The sequence below is a fragment of the Mesoplodon bidens genome (assembly GCF_964165515.1).
Source record: "Mesoplodon bidens genome assembly, chromosome: Y".
Classification (NCBI taxonomy): domain Eukaryota; kingdom Metazoa; phylum Chordata; class Mammalia; order Artiodactyla; family Ziphiidae; genus Mesoplodon; species Mesoplodon bidens.
The window spans coordinates 49,362,928-49,382,018 of record NC_138180.1 but is presented as its reverse complement, the minus strand read 5'-3'; the positions used below and the strand labels follow the sequence as shown (position 1 = coordinate 49,382,018).

At 46.7% G+C, this 19,091-nt stretch overlaps 1 protein-coding gene across 10 annotated transcripts in view; it reads left to right on the top strand.

Annotated features, from left to right (window-relative positions):
• Nucleotides 1-19,091, top strand: part of LOC308609617 (steryl-sulfatase-like) — a 169,530-nt gene that overhangs the window by 73,200 nt on the left and 77,239 nt on the right. For all 10 annotated transcript variants that reach the window (XM_081223343.1, XM_081223346.1, XM_081223344.1 and 7 more), the window contains 4 exons: nt 10,236-10,376; nt 13,558-13,679; nt 13,773-13,895; nt 15,784-16,207. In XM_081223343.1, coding sequence (XP_081079469.1) covers nt 10,236-10,376; nt 13,558-13,679; nt 13,773-13,895; nt 15,784-16,207 — 810 coding nt within the window. The remainder of the gene's footprint in view (nt 1-10,235; nt 10,377-13,557; nt 13,680-13,772; nt 13,896-15,783; nt 16,208-19,091) is intronic.

Here is a 19,091-nt window from a genome sequence, read left to right as displayed (position 1 = left end):
TCCCACAGAGCTGGGCTGTGACCCCCGCCCCATCATTCACTGGCTACATGTCCTCCAGCAGATAATGTCACCGCTCAGCCTCACTTTGCTCATCTGTAAAATGGGCACAGTAACAGCCTGCGACGTTGGTTGTTAGAAGTAGGTAGCAATCTGTATAAAACGGGCAGCTCCAGGCTAACAGTTTGATGCCATGTGAGGGGTGTGAGTTGTTTTTGTTGCTTTTTGCCATTGCTGTCTCATTCTGAAGCCTTCTGCTCTTGCTCTTGCAACTGGGGCTGAATTTGTATTTTTCTGCTCCTCTGAACTCCAGCAGCAGACGCTCCCTTTCAGCTGCCTTGCCTGGTTGGTCTTTAAGCCATGGCAGGACCGTTGGTACCTTTGCGTGAGAAATTCCCCAGCTTCTGGACGGGGCCGGCAGGGATCTCATCTCATGACAAACGCAGTCACATCTGTGCCGTTAAATCAGCCAGAGCCCAGGCAGGGCACCTGCCTTTTCTGTTTCTCTATCTCAAGGGGAACCCTCCGCCTTTGCCGAGGTACCCAGTGCAGGTTGAGGCAGCCACAGATTGACTCTGACGGTCAGCGGCGGGGGAAATGCTTTTCAGGAGCTCAAACAGGATGGGTTGTCACATGCTTTTCAGACTCTGGTTTTTACAGTTTTCATGGACTATTTTGCTTTGTGATGATGCTCTCAGAGTCTGTCCCTCTGGTATCTAATTGAAAACAACGTACAGTCATTTCCAGGCAGACGTAGAGAAGAACCATCAGCTGTGGGCACAGAAATAGGGTGGGGTTTTAGACATGCCGGGAGCCCTCTTATTGTATGGGAACGGAGACCTACACAGACAGGGCGACATCATGGGCGTGGCGGGGGCAGGGTCCCATCTGGGTTCCTTGCTTGCTTCCCTCCCTCCTGCGTCTTGCTGCATCAACTGGACTGCGGAGCAAGGGAAGAAGTGACTGAGAGCCCTGAGAGTCTTCAAACATCCAGAACTGACCGTCTCCCCAACCGTTCAGAAGATTTCAAATGTCAACAGAGCGGTTGGGCGAGGCTTACTTTTTTAAAGGTACCTTTCTTTATTAATACTCAGTACAGTTCCTTTAACTGTACTGGGTGTACTTGAGCCTCCTGAAAAAGTCACAGACCAGAGTACCAGCCAGGGTTGCGCAGTCAATGAAAACCGGGGTTCGCTAAATAAATAAGACGTGAATATTTATATTAGAAAAAACACAAGCAATCTGAATAGGTATTTAAATCTATAGAAAGAGCTGTTTAAACACATATTCAATTGGGGGTTTTGCTGCCCTGATGTCAGACTATTTTTCTTCAGGAATTGAAAATGGGACATTTATTAAGTAAGACTTTGTTAACCAAATTTCATTGATGATACATAGCTTGGGTTGAACAAAAATGGCATTTCTTCTAAACAAAGTGTGGTTTGCAATGTAGGTTTTTCTCTGTTTCCAATAAGCCTTTTCCACATCAAGCAAATAGATCGGGGACATTTTGATTGCTGTGGTAAAGTTTCCATCACGTACGTGCAGTGTTAATATTCTTTTAATGAACAAATTTAATGTAATTACATCTCTAGTTATGAAAATGTTCTTTTGTCTCTCCGCTTCATAATAATTCTGTTTTAGGGATAGCTGCATTCTCAAAAAAGTTTTTTTTCTTGCTTTTTTGCCAAATTAAGGTTGTTGAGAAAAATAGTTTTTTCAGGGGGGACATTACGCTGTTTTTCAGAAGTTAATGTGCTATACTCTTAATATCTTGGAGCACTTTTATTTAACTTTTAATTACTTTTATCAACTAACTCTTTGAACAGTTTGAAACATCGTTAGAAACACTTTGTACTAATCCGTGTTTGTGGGGAAAAAATAAATTCTGGTTACCTCAGACAATAATAATTCAAATGCAGTGGGATTGTTAGTGGCTATTGAGAAACATAAAATTTGAAACATTGTTTATTGGACTAGCTGGTATTTCTCACATTAGCCTTAGTGATATCTACCCAAGACACATTTTGGACCTATAACTAATGATACACGGTCCCAGTGAGCAAACCAAAACCATTTGGCAATTCAGAAATTAATGTAGATATTAATAATTATTAGTGGACTTTTTCCCTATTGGATTTCAATTAAAAAGTTTTACACATAAACTAACCCTCTCACTGAACAACACAGAAAATTGGAATGCTTTATTTTTTTTTTCCAAAGAGCACACATATGTACAATGGGTCCTTACTACAGCAACATCCTGGCATGGAGAGGATTCAGCATCTTAAACCCAAAATGTTTTCTCCTTTATTGTGTTCTTTGACAGCTAACGGGCCCTGTCTGTTTCCAGACAGCAAAGTTGACGTCCCATTCACTGCCCTGTCTTTCTGACACTTCCTGTCCAGTTAGTTACCAAGGTCTACTGATTGCATCTCAACGCAGTTCTGTTCTCCTCTGCTGCCTGTCCCCACCTACTCTGGGTACCGAAATCTTTGTAGGGCCGTGGCCTTTATCTTCATGTGCACTCCAGCCTGTGCCAATCCATCCACCACAGAGCAGCAGAATGACCATCTCAGTGGAAATCAAACCTGCCTGTCACCCCCTAATTAAAATCTTCACTGTCTCTCCATCACTTCTGGATAAAAATGAACGTCCTTCATGTGCTGACAGTGTCTTCCATGTCTGACCCCTGCTCTTTCTTAGACTTTTCTCTACCCTATAGTGAGAGATCTGCGTGGAAAAACAAAAACAGCATCCAGGGCACACAGTCATAGGAGTACTGTGCATTCAGCTGTTGACACAAGCATAGAAAAAAGAAAAACCTGGAGAGAAACACAGGACCTGAGTGGTTCTCTGAATAGTTGGTTTGTATGTTTTATCTTGTGTACACTTAGAATATAAGTAAATACAGAATGAAGAGAAATTTATTTGAAAATAAATCATATTTGATTTTTGTGTACAGTAAAATCATAGTAGCCTGAAGTAGGTCTCTGAGTAGCTGGATTTTGGGCTGAAACTTACTTAAGATTCACACAGAGTCTGTGTTTCACACCATTTAATCTCTTTCACGCATGTCTGCCATAAGAACATTTATTCCTCTTCTGGTATCTTCAACTTTCAATTGTAAAGCAAAAATTCACTTTTCACATGGTGGGTGAGCTGAGCCATGTGTCTTTACTTTTTATTTCATTGATTTTTGCTTTGGGAGTGAGCTTGGTCTTTTTTTCATTCACTTTCGTTGGAGTATAGTTGCTTTACAGAGTTGTGTTAGTTTCTGCTGTACAGCAAAGTGAATCAGCCATACATACACCTATAGCCCCTCTTTTTTTAGATTCTTTTCCCATGGAGCCCATGACAGAGTATTGAGTGGAGATCCCTGTGCTATACAGTAGGTCCTTATTAGTTATTTCTTTTATATATAGTAGTTTATATATGTCAATCCCAATCTCCCAATTCATCCCACCCCTCCCCCTTTCCCCCTTGGTATCCATGCGTTTGTTTTCTACATCTGTGATCTATTTCTGCTTTGCAAATAAGTTCATTGGTACCATTTTTCTAGATTCCACCTATAAGCGATATTGTACAGTATTTGTCTTTATCTTTTTGACTTACTTCACTCTGTATGACAGTCTCTAGGTCCATCCATGTCACTGCAAATGGCATTATTTCATTCCTTTTTATGGCTGAGTAATATTCCATTCTATATATGTACCACATCTTCTTTATCCATGCCTCTGTCAGTGGACATTTAGGCTGCTTCCATGTCCTGGCTATTGTAGATAGTGCTGCAATGAACATTAGGGTGCATGCATCCTTTTGAATTATGGTTTTCTCCAGATATATGCCCAAGAGTGGGATTGCTGGGTCATATGGTAGCTCTATTTTTAGTTTTTTAAGGAACCTCCATACTGTTCTCCATAGTGGCTGTACCAGTTTACATTCCCACCAACAGTGTAGGAAGGTTCCCTTTTCTCCACACCCTCTCCAGCATTTATTGTTTGTAGATTTTTTGATGATGGCCATTCTGACTCATGTGAGGTGATACCTCATTGTAGTTTCGATTTACATTTCTCTAACAATTAGTGATGTTGAGCATCTTTTCATGTGCCTTTTGACCATCCATATGTCTTCTTTGGAGAAATGTCTATTTAGGTCTTCCGCCCATTGTTTGATTGGGTTGTTTGGCTTTTTGGTTTTTGGGGTTTTTTTTGCGGTACGTGGGCCTCTCACCGTTGTGGCCTCTCCCATTGCGGAGCACAGGCTCTGGACACGCAGGCTCTGCGGCCATGGCTCACAGGCCCAGCCGCTCCGTGGCATGTGGGATCCTCCCGGACCGGGGCACAAACCCGTGTCCCTTGCATTGGCAGGCGGGCTCTCAACCACTGCGCCCAGGTTTTTTTTTTTTTTTTTTTTTTGATATTGAGCTGCCTGAGCTGTTTGTGTATTTTGGAGATTGATCCCTTGTCAGTTGCTTTGTTTGCAAATATTTTCTCCCATTCTGAGTGTTGTCTTTTTGTTTTATTTATGGTCTCCTTTGCTATGCAAAAGCTTTTAGGTTTCATTATGTCCTATTTGTTTATTTTTGTTTTTATTTTCATTACTCTAGGAGATGGATCAAAAAGGATCTTGCTGTGATTTATGTCAAAGAGTGTTCTGCCTATGTTTTCCTCTAAGAGTTTCATAGTATCTGGCCTTACATTTAAGTCTTTAATCCATTTTGAGTTTATTTTTGTATATGGTGTTAGGGAGTGTTCTAATTTCATTCTTTTACATGTAGCTGTCCCGTTTTCCCAGCACCACTTATTGAAGAGAGTGTCTTTTCTCCCTTGTATATTCTTGCCTCCTTTGTCTTAGATTAGGTGACCATAAGTTCATGGGTTTATCTCTGGGCTTTCTATCCTGTTCCATTGATCTATATTTCTGATTTTGTGCCAGTACCATACTGTCTTGATGACTGTGTAGCTTTGTAGGATAGTCTGAAGTCAGGGAGCCTGATTCCTCCAGCTCCATTCTTCTCTCTCAAGATTGCTTTGGCTATTCGGGGTCTTTTGTGTTTCCATACAAATTGTAAAATTTTTTGTTCTAGTTCTGTAAAACATGCCATTGGTAATTGGATAGGGATTGCATTGAATCTGTAGATTGCTTTGGGTAGTATAGTCATTTTCACAATATTGAGTCTTCCAATCCAGGAGCATGGTATATCTCTCCATCTGTTTGTGTCATCTTTGATTTCTTTCATCAGTATCTTATAGTTTTCTGAGTACAGGTCTTTTGCCTCCTTAGGTAGGTTTATTCCTAGGTATTTTATTCTTTTTGAGGCGATGGTGAATGGGATTGTTTCCTTAGTCTCTCTTTCTGATCTTTCATTGTTAGTGTATAGGAATGCAAGAGATTTCTGTGTATTAATTTTGTGTCCTGCAACTTTACCCAATTCTTTGATGAGCTCTAGGAGTTTTCTGGTGGCATCTTTAGGATTTGCTATGTAGAGCATCATGTCATCTGCACACAGTGACAGTTGTACGTCTTCTGTTCCAGTTTCGATTCCCTTTATTCCCTTTTCTTCTCTGATTGCCATGGCTAGGACTTCCAAAACTATGTTAAATAAAAGTTGAGCCATGTATCTTTAAATTACTTATATAAATTCTTCCTACTCATTAATAATGAAACATCTTCTTTTTTTTTTTTTTTTTTTTTTTGCGGTACGCGGGCCTCTCACTGTTGTGGCCTCTCCCGTTGCGGAGCGCAGGCTCCGGACGCGCAGGCTCAGCAGCCATGGCTCACGGGCCCAGCCGCTCCGTGGCATGTGGGATCTTCCCAGACCGGGGCACGAACCCGTATCCCCTTCATCGGCAGGCGGACTCTCAACCGCTGCGCCACCAGGGAAGCCCGAAACATCTTCTTAAAATACATTCAGCATGACCTTCTGAGCCATCAGCATGGAAAGCTTTTTTCAGGTCCTCATCAGCACAGCTGAACTTCCCATCTTAAGCTACTGCACTTTGTATTAGTTATCTACTGCTGTGTAACCAACAGCCCCCAAGCTTGGCAGCTTAAAGTGACACACATTTGTTATCTCACCATCTCAATGCGTCAGGAACCCAGGCACAGCTTAGCTGGCCCCTCTCCTTGGATCAAGGTACCAGCCTGGATGGTGGTCTCATCCACTGGTTCAACAGAGGCAAGCTCTGTTTCCAGGCTCAGTAAGATCCTTGTGGGCAGGGTTCTGTTCCTTGTAGGCTGGTGGCGTGAGAGTCTCATGTCCTTGCTGGCTCTTGGCTGGAGGCCTTCCTCAGTTCCTTGTCATGGGGTCTCTCCAATGTGGCAACTCAGCTAATCAAAATCCAGCAAGAAGTAGAGTCTGCTGGAAAGACAGAGGTCATAGTCGTTTGCAGCCTCATCACAGAAGTGACGTCACATCACTGTTTTCATCTTCTGTTAGTCAGAACCAAGTTGCAAAGTCCAGCCACACTCATGGGGAGGGGATTATGTGAGTACCAGGAGGGGTGTCATCAGGCCTTCTTTTAGTTGGCCTCCCACATCTTCATTTAAAGCTGTGTGACTGTACTTATTAGAGTCTACACAAACTTATAATAATGCCGCTGCTAACTGCAGCTAACAAGTATTGGCACCTATGAGTCCCTGACTGAATCATAGTGCTAAGTATATCATGTTATCCTCACAGTAATCCCCATTTTACAGAAGAAAAGACAAAGGGGCTAAGTAAATGTCCTGCGGTTTCACCACTATGAAGCAGGGGAACCAGATTGAAACTCATCTGCAGAAGCCACATCTGTCACTTATTTTAGTGGGTTCTGTACTCATGGAATACCTCATTTGGCCAGTTGGAGCCTTGAAGGATGATTCTGTGTCTCATTCAACCATGAAACCATCACAAGACCATCGTGGTGTCTTTTAGCCAATTTTTACCTCATAAGCATTTGTGGAAACGGATTTGGTTGAATTGTCAGTGAATGGCTTTTAGCTGCAAAGGTATCAAAAGACAAACATACTCCTAACAAGTTACATTTATCTAGTACTTTATCATTTTGGAAACCCTTTATTTCTTTTTCTTTTTCTTAGAAGGAGGGGAAGGGGATATTCTTTTTTTTTACAGCTCAGTTGAGGCATAATTGACAAATAAAATTGCGTATATTTAAATATGGCGATTTGATATACCTATACGTTATGAAGTGATTACCACTGTCAAGTTTGTTAACACATTGGTCACCTCACACAGTTAAGACTTTTTTTTATGGATAGAATGCTTAAGATCTACTGTTTAAGCAGATTTCAAGTATACAATACAGTGTTATTAGTTATAGTTACCTTGCTGTACATTACTTCCCAGAACTTATTCATCTTATAACTGGAAGCTTATACCATTTGAGCAATATCTCCCCATTTCTTCTGCACCACTGCCCCCCACCCCGTCTGCCCAGGGCAACCACAGTTATACTCTCTGTTTCTATGAGTTCAACTTTCTTTTTTTTTAGATTCTACATATGAGTGAGATCATGCGGTACGTGTGCTGCTTTTTTTTTCTTTTGTTTACATCTTTATTGGAGTATAATTGCTTTACAATGGTGTGTTAGTTTCTGCTTTATAACAAAGTGAATCAGTTATACATATACATATGTTCCCATATCTCTTCCCTCCTGCGTCTCCCTCCCTCCCACCCTCCCTGTTGTGTGCTTCTGTTATTGGCTTATTTCCTTTAGGTTAATGTCCTCCAGGTTGATCCACATTGTCACAAGTGGCAGAATTTCTTTCTTTTCAAGGCTGAGTCACTTCCCATTATATCACGTTGTCTTTATCCCTTCATCCGTGTGTGGACACTAAGGTTGTCTCTGTATGTTGACTATTGTGAATAACACTGCAACGAACATGGGAGTGCGGGGATCTTGATTTCACAGAGACCCTTTCTTTCCATCTTTTTATGGGAGGCAGGCTCTGTGTCATCAGCTGAAAGTTCTCTGCACTGAAAAAACAAACAAACAGGCGTTTGGTTGACTGCCTGACCGCAGAGATGGCATCTTGGTGAAATGTGGATGAGTCATCCACGCAAGGAGGTGATGCTCATAACGCAGGCCTCGTAGTGGCTGGCCTGAGCTGATACGAGACCCTTGAGTCTCTCCATTCTGCCCTCATGCCTCTATTCCCTGACAAAGACAGGCCACCAGAGAGAGCACGGGGGAGGCAGTCAGGAATGAGAGAGTGAGGTCTAGAAGAGCACATTGAATAGTCACATTTCCCTGGTTCGTTATCTTTAGACAAAGGGCGCCGAGTTTGCCTTTGTGAAAAGATCCTTGAGAGGCAGAGAGGTGAGAGGGGAGACTGAAAGTAGGTCAAGAGAGAAAGGTATGGCTCCAAGTTATACACGCCCTGGGGATGAGGATGCTTTGATCTGGACTCAGAAAGGCAACAGGCAAGACGACTGTTCCGAGAGCAGAACATGTGGTGAAAAGGCGCCGTGGGGAGAGACGTTCCACGTGGACCAGAGACAGAGAAGTCACAGGTGAGGCAAGGCCAGAAGGAATGCTCGGAGCCTGAGGTCCTCTTTGAAGAGCCTCCTTGAGCTTGTTGCCCACGCGCCCAGGAACGCAAGGGCTTCTGTGACCGACGGGGGCACGTGATGGCCGAGGCACGTGATCTGTCAGCATTGAAGATGCACTCGTGGATGCAGAGGAGAAAGTCAGTTGCTCAGATGGGTTGGAGCTTCCGAATCCCTGCACAGAAGCCAAACTGCCCGCCTATGACAGCCAAGGGAGTGAGTCGTCACTGTGTACATACAGGAGCGAAGGTTTCGCCGATGATTTTACAGGTGATGAAGAGGGTGATGGGCCGGCGGTGACTCGGTGGCTCTGCACTGGGGGTGACTTTATGCCCCCGGGGCCATGAGGCAGCGTCGGGAGACTTTTTGGTGTCACAAGTCAGGCTGGGAGGGTGCGCTGCAGGCATCGAGCGAGTGGGTCCAGGGGTCCTGGCACAGCACGGCTCCCATGACAGAGAATCGTCCCGTTCCAAGTGGGCTCCAGGGATGAGGGCCTGGACATCTTTGGGGGCTGGGGTGTCTTTCCACATCCCACTCTAGGTGAGGGTCAGTGTTACGGAGAACAAGGCAGTACAGTGAAAGAAGAGGACCACGTGAAGGTGGCTGGGTTGGCGTCCAGGTGTCCTCTGGAAGCAGCACCTGTGTTGTTTGCTCTGACGAGACTCTCATGGGATTTCTGCTGCACGTGGCCATCATGCCTCCCGTGGAGCCCCACAGCTCCCCTGGGGTTTGCATGTCCCAGGCCCCTTCCCGCCCCTGATGAGTTCCTGATGCCGCAGGTTCTGCTGAGGTTTCCTCTCGTTTCCCTAAGTGCTGAGTTCTCTCGAGGTGAGCGATAGCTCAGGTGTGTGCATCCCTCGGTCTGGCCCCTGGTTCTGGCCCCGCGGACGCTTAACCCCACCCAAGGGGATAGGCCTGAGGATGCTTCTGCCCCCAGCTGCTCAGATGCGGGCAGGTTGTGTCCCTCTCCTGATGTTCACTTGGCAGTTCCTACGGGCGTCAGAGCGGGAGTTTCAGGTGTGCATCCACCCCCAAAGTCCTCCAGCCCGTTGTTCTCGAAAGGGGTGAAATGCCCGGGGCAGGGGGGTGAGTGTGCGTTGGGATGACAGCCATAGAAGGTGGATGGATTTACCCCCCCATCCACTGCGTTTGCTGCCACCTACCGGCACCCAGAGCCGCCCCAGGCTGTGAACCTTCTCTTCCTTGAGCTCGGAAAGGTTTGCATCACGCCCAAGTCTACGTGTTTCCCTTTGAAAAGCTGTTACGCCGAAACTCGTGGCTAGTTTTAGAAAGGATTTGACATGGACAATTGGATTGTCCTGAAATGCCTAGGTTTTTTTCAGTGCAGAGAACTTTCAGCTGATGACACAGAGCCCGCCTTCCATAAAGAGATAATTGTGTTTTCATTTTTCTAGACAGAGCCTATGTTTTGGTTTGGGGTAAAAAGGAGAGGTCACTGCTCTCCAGGGAGAAAGAAGTGTTTGTTTGGGAAACAGACACACAGGACAGAGAGGATGCAGTTCTTCGCTGCGTGATGTCTTAGATGCTTTGCAGCCCATGTCGTCGGGGGTGGCCAGGTCGACAGAACGTCCTCTACTGGGAGGAGGGGGAGGGTCACAGAGAAGGAGGAGGGTCTGCCTCAGGCCAGCATCCTTCATGTCTCTCTTCCCGTTGCCCTTTGCAGGACGATGAGGACGCTTTTGCTTCTGCTGCTGTTCATCTATGAGGCCCGGAGCCATGCGGTGTCAATGCCTAACTTCGTCCTGCTGATGGCCGACGACCTTGGCATTGGAGATCCTGGCTGCTATGGAAACAAGACCCTCAGGTAGGGTGACGTGTAAACACAGGCTGCCTTCCTGTGACGGGCAATGAACATTCACAGAGCACAGGCTACGGGGAAGCGCTCAAAGCCCCCCAAGGGCACACTTCCCTGTGCGACTTTACGTAGACACACACAGGCGTTAGTAGGCAGGTGTGATGACATCTATTCGAGTCACTGTTGGATGAACTCAGACGGCTCACGGGGAAGGTATTCATCACAATTCTTTCTTCCTCGCCCCTAGTCTGTGGCTTTTTTCCCATCATCATGTTTCCCTCCCTTTGGTTCGCCGCTTCTGTTTTGTCTTCTGTTTTCGGCCTCTGGCTCTGTTCCCACTGGGACCCAATCCATCCCCCCTTGTCAACCACTCACTGTTACCTCAGCACCTTCCTTCTGCCTCTGGGCCGGGCTGTGCTGGATTCTCAGGCAGACACACCAGCCGGGGACAGATGTCCCGGGGACACGTGTCACGTTTGATGATGTCAGAACTGTTCAAGGGCTAGGGGTGACGACAGTGGTAGGGAAAACAGAGTGGGAACCAGACTCGGACAGAGGAGGGTGTTTTGTTCCCCAGCCCCCCGGTGTAGGGCTCTTGGGTTTAGAATTAGTCGGTCAGGGTGCAGTGGAATATTGGCCTTGGGGTTGCACTTTCTCTATATGATCACGGGGAAATGTTGACATAACTGTGGTTCTATGGAGAGCTTCATCTCACACGTGATCAGCACAAACAAAATGAAAGGAGAGGGTGGATTTCGCCAGAATTTTCTCGTAAGAGCTACAGATAATTATCTGAAGCTCAGAGGGACGTGCCGCTGAGTGCCACGGGGTCTGCTTTGTGTTCACACCACTCGCTCTGGGTCCTCCTCTTCTGTACAAACGTGTGACTGTATGACCGTGTGTCTCAGGACGTCTGTTTCATCATTATGTGGCACAGCAAACAAAAATGAAGTAAATTACGCTTCTGAGGAGGACCCAGCCTGCAAGATGCAGCCGAATGTGATGTCACTTCCAACCTGATTCTGTGTGTCAGATGTCACGTGTTATTTTTTAAATGTATGCTGACCTATGATGTTTGTTAGATTTTGTTTAAAGCACGTGCAAGGATAAGATCTGCACTCAGTGTTCTCTTAAAATTTTAATTGACCACATACGTTTCCTTCCCCACCTTTTGCTTCATTTTGTGAAAAGTTTAGATCTCACTGTTAGACATTTCAGACACGAACCTTGTTAGTAATTTAATTTTTCTTATCGAGGTCACAATTTTTTTTTCATTTTAAGTATCATTTTAAAATACCAGATGATATTAGTATTAGATATAATATTAGATATGATATTCCTAAACTTTAGTGAGATACTAGATAACTGTTCCTACTAAGGTGTGTCTTAATTAAAAAATCACAGTCAGGCCTTTAAGGTTCAGTGTCTGCCAATTATCCAAAAGAAAAAAAGGGCCATAAAATCCTAAGTAAGCATTCATATCAATAATACCCTAAATCTGCCTTGTCCTCCATATTAGCATCCAGTTCTTTTTTTTTTTTAATTGAAGTATAGTTGATTACAATGTTGTGTTTCAGGTGTACAGCAAAGTGATTCAGTTTTATATCAATATATATGTATATATTTATATATATATACTTATATGTATATATTTATACATACATATATATATGTAGATATTCTTTTTTTCCGATTCTTTTCCATTTTCCATTATAGTTTATTACAAGATAAAGAATATAGTTCCCTGTGCCCTACACTAAATCCTTGTTGTTTATCTATTTTATATGTACTAGTCTGTATCTGCTAATCCGAAACTCCCAATTTATCCCTTCCTCCCCAGTTCTTTCTGAAGGACATTTTTCATTTTACGTTTTATAATATCACCCCCCAAAATAGTCAAATTTTTCAGTGGCCGATCTAGGCACTAGGGAGATGAAGTCAGATATACAGACAGCCTCAGTGTTCTCAGCATCTTGTAGTTTAAGGCCAGAGCAACGTGAAAGTGTTGAGAATTAAAGGCATAAGTTAAACTAGTAGACGACAGAGCAGCTTGACATTACAGTGCAATGCCGTGACCTTCCCCTTCGAGCTCTGCATTGTTACAGGACTAGCCTATGGACGCTGGACCAGGGAAGCAGTGGCGTCACAACGGAACAAGATACGTGCCCCACGCCACAGGCAGCAGTCTTGGAGGGGAGTGCCGTTAGCCACTCCGTCCCTTTACAGGGAGGAAGCTGCCGTGATGGGGGATAGGGACTGACATCCTACAGATGGAACAGGCCTCTCCCACAGGACAAGGAGGCCATGGCAGGGTGGGGGGAGTCCCGTCTATGCTCAGAACTGAAGTATAGAAGATGAGCAGCCTGGCAGAGAGGCAGGCGCTGGGGTTCCCACTGGAGGATAAGGGATCGTCCCTCAGTGTGGACCCAGACCTGAAGGAACTTCCCCTCTGAATGCCTAGGAAGTCTGGCATGATTTCCTAAGGTGATGGACCACACAAGTCCTGGATAAAAGGTGGCAGGATGGCTTGTCCTGCAAAAGGCGTCATCCTAGAAGTCAGCACATAAATGAGTGTTTCTTTAGCGGAAAAAAAAAAAAGACACCCAGAGGGTGTGCGTGTCTCACGGCATGTCGTGTTTCCATGTTGCCGTGTCCCTTTTCCCTGGAGTCTGTGACCCCTTTGTTACTGATCCCTGGTAAATGCACCTGGAGCCCATCGTCCCTTTCCCTGGATGGTGCCGTCACCCCGTTCTCCCTGGGGCCCTGTGGAAATTCGGCAGAGCCTGGTGAGAACTGGTTAGGAGCTTCTCTTTGGCTGTGGTTGGGAAGGAAGAGTCAGGCTGATCCCAGAGCTTTCTCGTTTGGGGCACGGAGGTAACTGGTGGGGGGGCACAGGTGACAGAGGACGGAGACCTTGCCCCTTGCCCCTCCCGCTTCTCACAGCAGCCCCTTGTCAGGACTTGGCTTCCCTCCTAAATCAGCAGCTCAGAGCCCCCAGGGGGGCACGGGTGGGCCCCTGGAGAGGGCAGACCTGGATGATTTCATCCGCAGTGTGGTTCGGTTGTCACTCTGAGTCTCGGTGCTGTGTCCCCTTCCTTCCCTGGATAAGTGACAAGCGACTCACTGTACAAAGCCAGAGAGAAAGCTTTCTTTTCAGGGTCGCGAGGAATGACCTGAGTCTTTGTTCCAGGACTCCCAATATCGACCGCTTGGCCAGAGAGGGAGTGAAGCTCACGCAGCATCTGGCAGCATCGCCCTTGTGCACACCCAGCAGGGCGGCCTTCATGACGGGCCGGTATCCCATCCGCTCAGGTACCCAAGCTCCTGGTTCTGTCGCTGCGGCCCTGGGCCACCTCCCAGTTCTAAGGCTTCCCCTGTCCTAATGGTGGGTTTCTCCTGGCTTAGGAATGGCGTCTCGGTCCCAAGTGGGAGTTTTCGTCTTCTCGGCCTCTTCCGGAGGACTTCCCCACAGTGAGATTACGTTCGCAAAGCTCCTGAAGAATCAAGGCTATTCCACAGCTCTGATAGGTATGGGCGGCTGGGGGCGGCGGGGGGGGCGAGGACCTGGGTGAGTGGGAAAGTGGGAAAGTGGGGAGGGCATGAGAGCAGCCTTCTTGAAGATGAACTGACTGATAGAGTTTGCACAACTGTAAATAGGGAAGGAATTATTTCAATGCTAAATTCAAACACCATGTGTCTGTATGTGCTATTTGAATGTGTAGATGTGTGTCCTTATTTATGTATGTATGTGTATGTGTGGATGGATGGATGGATGGATGGGCGGTGGATGGGTAATGGATGGATAAATGGTGGATGAATGGATGGGTGGATGGATGCATGGATGGATGGATGCATGGATGATGGATGGACATATGGATGGATGGACGGATGGTGGATGGGTGGATGGATGGATGGACAGATGGATGGGTGGATGGATGGGTGGATGGTTGGATGGGTGGGTGGATGGATGGGTGGATGGATGGATGGATGGATGGATGGATGGATGGATGGACGGATGGATGGGTGGATGGATGGGTGGATGGTTGGATGGGTGGGTGGGTGGATGGATGGGTGGATGGATCGGTGGATGGATGGGTGGATGGGTGGATGGGTGGGTGGATCGGTGGATGGATGGGTGGATGGGTGGATGGGTGGGTGGATGGGTGGATGGGTGGGTGGATGGATGGATGGATGGGTGGATGGGTGGGTGGATGGATGGATGGATGGATGGATGGGTGGATGGTTGGATGGGTGGGTGGATGGGTGGGTGGGTGGATGGATGGATGGGTGGATGGATGGATGGATGGATGGATGGGTGAATGGGTGGGTGGGTGGATGGGTGGGTGGATGGGTGGATGGATGGGTGGATGGATGGGTGGGTGGATGGATGGATGGATGGATGGATGGGTGGATGGATGGGTGGATGGTTGGATGGGTGGGTGGGTGGATGGATGGGTGGATGGATCGGTGGATGGATGGGTGGATGGATCGGTGGATGGGTGGGTGGGTGGGTGGATGGATGGATGGATGGGTGGGTGGATGGATGGGTGGGTGGATGGATGGATGGATGGATGGATGGATGGATGGATGGGTGAATGGGTGGGTGGGTGGGTGGGTGGGTGGATGGGTGGATGGATGGGTGGGTGGATGGGTGGGTGGATGGGTGGATGGATGGGTGGATGGATGGGTGGATGGGTGGGTGGATGGATGGATGGATGGATGGATGGTTGGATGGTTGGATGTGTGGGTGGATGGATGGGTGGGTGGATGGATGGATGGATGGATGGATGGGTGAATGGGTGGGTGGGTGGGTGGATGGATGGATGGATGGGTGAATGGGTGGGTGGGTGGGTGGATGGATGGATGGATGGATGGATGGATGGATGGGTGGATGGGTGGGTGGATGGATGGATGGATGGATGGATGGATGGATGGGTGGGTGGATGGGTGGGTGGATGGATGGGTGAATGGGTGGGTGGATGGATGGGTGGATGGTTGGATGGGTGGGTGGGTGGATGGGTGGGTGGATGGATGGATGGTGGATGGATGGGTGGGTGGATGGATGGATGGTGGATGGATGGATGGGTGGGTGGATGGATGGATGGATGAAAGGGTGAGTGGATGGATGTGTGGGTGGATGAGTGGATGAATGGGTAGGTGTGATTGGTAGGTGGATAGGGGGATGGGCGGGTGGATGGATGGTTGGGTGGATGGTTGGATGGATGAATTGGGTGGATGTGTAGATGGATGAAAGGATTGATGAATGGATGGTTGGATGGATGGATGGTTGCATGCCTGGTTAGATGGATGGATGGTTACATGGATGGATGGATGAATGGATGGATGGATGCATGGATGCATGGTTGGATGGTGCTCATGGGGACTAAACGTGCTGCCTGTTTGTTTGTCTGCTCAGGGAAGTGGCACCTTGGCACCAGCTGTCACAACAGAACGGACCTCTGTCACCACCCCTTGAGCCATGGCTTCGACTACTTCCACGGGCTGCCCATGACCAACCTGCGGGACTGCAAGCCAGGAGAAGGCAGCGTGTTCACCAGGGCCTTAAGGCTGCTGGTCTTCACCCCGCTGCAGGTCATTGCCATCACACTGCTGACCCTGGCCGTGCTCCGGTGCCTGGGGCTCGTCCAGGTGCCCCCCTGCATCTTCTTCTGCCTCGTCTTCCTGGCCACCCTGGTCCTCGGCGCCCTGCTGTGCTTCCTGCATTACTTCCGGCCCCTGAACTGCTTTCTCATGAGGAACCGTGACATCACCCAGCAGCCCATGTCCTATGACAACCTCACGCAGAGGCTCACGGCGGACGCGGCCCAGTTCATACAACGGTTGGTATCACCCCCCAGCCTGATGCTGCCTGGGCCATGTGTCATATGCTATTTCAGGTGTTTCCGTGGAGGTGGAGGCACCGGGGTGGTCCTTTGAGCCATGTTTCCCCTTCTGTGGTTGGGGGATTTCTTCAGCTGGGCACGTATTGGGCGGGGTGGAGTGGGTCGGGAATTGCGACGACCTGGGCTCCCCCCAGAGATGCTTTGCCAGTTTCCCGCACGTCCTCTGCTTGTGAGGCCATGCCCCAAAAGTGTCTGGGTGACAACAGGGACCTCAAGGCATCACCACGGTCTTTACTCTTCAGGTGTGTGATTAAGAGAGGAAAGGTCATGTGTATTGTTTACTGTAGATGTTATACGATATAAACAACGTGACGAGATCCAAAATATTCTGGGCACGTTTCCGAGCAGAGCAACTCTGTGAGTCAACTGGGTGAAGTGGATGATCTCTAGTGAGTCTGTTGGGGCCTCTTGAGTTTGTAGTTTAGGTGTTTGCAGTCAGCAAAGGTGGGGTAACCATCCACGGAGGGCTTGACAGCAGTCTGTCTCAGGAACACTTGCTATTAAAAACAAACAAAGTTGTTTTGTTGCCTTTGAAAGTTTAGAGGATAGTCCTATAGAGAAAGGTGGGAACTCGGTGTGAAAATCAGATGTTTGGCCTTGGTGGTTACTTGCCCTGCCCATGAGATCAGGTCTGTTCAGGCACCAGAGAGTGGAGGAAGCTGGCAACATGGCGTGGTGAAGGACATATTGATAATTCGATTCTTAAGAGAAAGGGGAAGATGTTCAGCTGGCCATCACGCTGGTGAGCATCTGTGTCCGTGATTTTGAACCTGGAGATGCTGTTGAGCTATCAGTGCTCACGGCCAGCCTACCCGTCGGCCCGCACAGCCAGAGGCGGGCATCACGGGAACGGACACCTGCATCGTGGGCGTGGCGCTTGGTGCAGATCTGTCTCTTGTGGGATTGCCTGTGATAGCTCAGTATGTGGTAGCATAGAAAATTAGATCGCTGGAACTTCCCACAGGTAGACCAAGAAGGGAAGAGGGGAAAAGCTCTTGACCGTAGGTGGAGAATTGTAAGTCCTCAGACTTTGTGTAGGGAGGTGCTGGGGTGCTGGTTGAATCTGAAGGTTGCCTGTCTTAGCTTGAGAAATTCCTACGGAGAGTAGTTCTAAGGTAAGACTTTGCATCTCCCTGTTAACAAGCTCCCCTAGAGTTCTAAACTCCTGTACAACACTGAGAAATACTAGAGCATCTGTGGGTTTTTGCTGTTAGAGAACGGCACCATCACTAAGCTGCCTAGATTTTTCTAGAAGGCGGTGCTAACATGATCTAATGCAGAAGCTTTTGAACTTCGTAAGACATACATTTTATACCGTCATCCAATGAGATGTCATACACAGATGTTTAACTGAAGCAAAAGTTTCCAGAAAGGATTTATTTCTTCATAGAGTGATCGCTTCTGATACTTCCTACCTGATTCCCTTCTGTTTTATTTTTTAACACATTATCTGGTTGTGACACGAAATTAATGTCATGACTCAACAGTGGGTCCCAGTCTGCATGGTAGACAAAGCTTTCACCTCATGGGTTAGCCTTACAGTATTTTACAAGTAAGAGAACGGCCATTCCGAGGTACAGTGGTGCTTTGTGGATGGCAGACCTACCCGTTTAAGCCAGAATACAACCGTCTGCTATTTGGCAAACTTGCTGAAGCAGCGAAACCCTCTCCTGTCCCTGTCCATTGACTAGCAATCCCTCAGAGACCTGTGGGGAGGGGGTGAAGAATACAATGCTCCTTATAAAATCACAGGCTTCAGGAGTGATCCTCAGCTTCCAGGGTGAGTCACATTTTGACAGCATGTGGTACTTGGACACAGATGATTGAATCTATAGGATATATGAATATTCATATGATTAGGAGGAATTTTAATGGGTTCCTTGGCGTATGACTTTGGGACAGGATTGAAACAAATTTGATTAGCCTAAGGGTATTGAACTTTAACCAGTTTATCTTTGTTTAATTTCATTTATTTTTTTATTGAAGTATAGTTTATTTACAATGTTGTGTTACTTTCAGGTGTACAGCAAAGTGATTCTATTATATATACTCTAGATATACTATGTACATATATAAATTCTTTTTCAGATTCTTCTCCATTATAAGTTATCACAAAATACTGAGTAGAGTTCCCTGTGCTCTGCAGTAGGTCCTTGTTGTTTATTTGTTTTATGTATAGTAGTGTGTATCTGTTAATTGCAAACTCCTAATTTATCCCTCCCCACCTTTCCCCTTTGGTAACCCTAAGTCTTCTATGTCTATGAGTCTATTTCTGTTTTGCAAATAAGTGCATTTGTATCACTTTTTAGATTCCACATAGAAGTGATATCATATGGTATTTGTCTTACACTGTCTGACTCACTTCACTTAGTATGAGGATCTCTAGGTCTATCCATGGTGCTGCAAATGGCATTATGTCATTCTTTTTCATGGCTGAGTAATATTCCATTGTGTATTTATACCACATCTTCTTTATCCATTCATCTATTGATGGACACTTAGATTGCTTCCATGTCTTGGCTGTTGTAAATAGTGCTGCAGTGAACATTGGGGTGCATGTTTCTTTTCAAATTAGAGGTTTCATTTTTTCTGGATATATGCCCAGTAGTGGGATTGCTGGGTCATATGGTAACTCTATTTTTAGCTTTTTAAGGAACCTCCATACTGTTTTCCATAGTGGCTGCATCAACTCGCACTACTACCAACAGTGTAGGAGGGTTCCCTCTTCTCCACACCCTCTCCAGCATTTATTGTTTGTAGACTTTTTGATGATGGCCATTCTGACCCGTGTGAGGTGATATCCTTGTAGTTTTGATTTGCA